The sequence below is a fragment of the Colobus angolensis genome, unplaced genomic scaffold, assembly GCF_000951035.1.
Source record: "Colobus angolensis palliatus isolate OR3802 unplaced genomic scaffold, Cang.pa_1.0 Scaffold490, whole genome shotgun sequence".
In the NCBI taxonomy this organism is placed as follows: domain Eukaryota; kingdom Metazoa; phylum Chordata; class Mammalia; order Primates; family Cercopithecidae; genus Colobus; species Colobus angolensis.
Genome location: NW_012118377.1, coordinates 146,371 through 148,495, shown reverse-complemented (window position 1 = coordinate 148,495; position 2,125 = coordinate 146,371). Strand labels below are relative to the sequence as shown.

The window sequence follows — 2,125 nt, the reverse complement described above, 5'->3', positions numbered from 1 at the left end:
AAGACCATCCTGGCTAACATGGTGAAACCCCGTCTCTACTAAAAATTAAAAATAAAAAAAAAAATTAGCCAGGCATGGTGGCGGGCACCTGTAGTCCCAGCTACACGGGAGGCTGAGGCAGGAGAACGGCGCGAATCCGGGAGGCGGAGCTTGCAGTGAGCCGAGATCTTGCCACTGCACTCCAGCCTGGGCGACAGAGCTAGACTCCGTCTCAGAAAAAAAGAGACTCTTGTGGTTCCATGAGTCCTGCCCAGATAACCCAGGATAACGTCCCCATCTGAAGTGCCCTCATTTGGTCACATCTGCTAAGTCCTTTTTTGCTCTGTAGGGTGAAATGTCACAGGTTCTGGGCATTAGGACATGAATATCTCTGGGGACCATTATCCTGCCTACCACAGAGTCCCTCTCATGCCACTGTTGTGACTGAGAGAAAAGAAAAAATAGCGGACCTCTGTGAGGTCCTTAGTACTTCTCCCTGAGGCTGGGCTCGGTGGCTCACGCCTGTAATCCCAGCACTTTGGAAGGCTGAGGTGGGCAGATTGTTTGAGCTCAGGAGTTCGAGACCAGCCTGGGCAACATAATGAGACCTCATCTGTACCAAAACTATAAAAACTTAGCTTGGCATGGTGGCGCACGTCTGTGGTCCCAGCTACTTGTGAGGCTGAGGTGGGAGAATCGCTGGAACCTGGGAGGTTGCAGTGAGCTGAGATCACGCCAGTGAACTCCCACCTGGGTGACAGAGTGAGACTCTGTCTCAAAGGAAAAAAAAAAAAAAAGCCAAGCATGGTAACTCCCACCTGTAATCCCAGCACTTTGGGAGGCCAAGGCGGGTGGATCACCTGAGGTCAGGAGTTCCAGACCAGCCTGGCCAACATAGTGAAACCCTGTTTCTACTAAAACCACAAAAATTAGCCGGGTGTGGTGTCGGGTGTCTGAAATCCGCTACTCGGGAGGCTGAGGTGGGAGAATCGCTTGAACCTGGGAGGGGGAGGTTACAGTGAGCCAAGATTGCATCACTCTGGGCCACAGAGCGAGACTCTGTCTCAAAAAACAAAAATTCTCCCTGGAAGAGGCGCAGTCCCAGTTTTGATAATACCCTCTACCACACACACTAGTGAAACAAGGAAAACAAGAGGAAGGCAGAAAGACAGCGACTGTTTTGTTAAGAGAGCCGGGAAGAGACAGCAGAAGTGAAGCTCTTTTTCATCAGCCAAGTGACTCCTAGGATTTCTTAATCTCCCCTGACTTCCTGTTCTCCACCCAGAACACCCATTGGTGAGTGGGGCAGGGCAGGACGGAGCTGAAGAGTGAGAAAGCCATTATTTCAGCAAAAGGTCTTTCCTCCCTCTCTCAGTCCTCGAACCGCTGGCTCAGCCTCTCCACCCACCACCTGTGAACGATGCAATGGAAGGTGTGCTGCGGTCGCCCTGTGTCCCGTGCATAGGAACGTCTCAGCCTCCAGGTCCTCTCCTTGCGGGCTCACGGCACCCCCATGCTACGAACCGCAGGCAGGGACGGCCTCTGTCGCCTATCCGCCTACTTGGAAGAACTCGAGGCTGTGGAACTGAAGAAGTTCAAGTTATACCTGGGGACCGCGACAGAACTGGGAGAAGACAAGATCCCTTGGGGACGCATGGAGACGGCCGGTCCCCTGGAAATGGCCCAGCTGCTCATCACCCACTTCGGGACAGAGGAGGCTTGGAGGTTGGCTCTCAGCACCTTTGAACGGATGAACAGGAAGGACCTGTGGGAGAGAGGACAGAGAGAGGACCTGGTGAGGGGTAAGGAGGTGGCGGGACAGGCAAGGCTAGAACCCCAGCAGGGTGTGGTGACTCTTGCCTGTAATCTCAGCACTTTGGGAGGCTGAAGAGGGCAGATCACTTGAGGTGAGGAGTTCAAGACCAGCCTAGACAACATAGTGAGGCTCTGTCTCTACCAAAAATCAAAAAAATTAGCCAGGTGTGGTGGTGCATGTCTGTGATCCCAGCTTCTCAGGAGGCTGAGATGGGAGGATCACTTGAGACCAGAAGGCAGAGGCTGCAGTGAGCTATGATCCTGCCACTGCACCCCAGCCTGGCTGACAAGAGTAAGACCTTGCCTCAAATATTAAAAAAAAAAAAAAAAT

At 52.8% G+C, this 2,125-nt stretch overlaps 1 protein-coding gene across 3 annotated transcripts in view; it reads left to right on the top strand.

Moving 5' to 3' along the window:
• The first annotated feature begins 1,263 nt into the window (after positions 1–1,263).
• Positions 1,264–2,125, top strand: part of NLRP12 (NLR family, pyrin domain containing 12) — a 39,894-nt gene continuing 39,032 nt past the window's right edge. For all 3 annotated transcript variants that reach the window (XM_011959371.1, XM_011959370.1, XM_011959373.1), the window contains exon 1: positions 1,264–1,781. In XM_011959371.1, the coding sequence (XP_011814761.1) occupies positions 1,493–1,781 (289 nt within the window). In that variant the 5' untranslated portion in view covers positions 1,264–1,492. The remainder of the gene's footprint in view (positions 1,782–2,125) is intronic.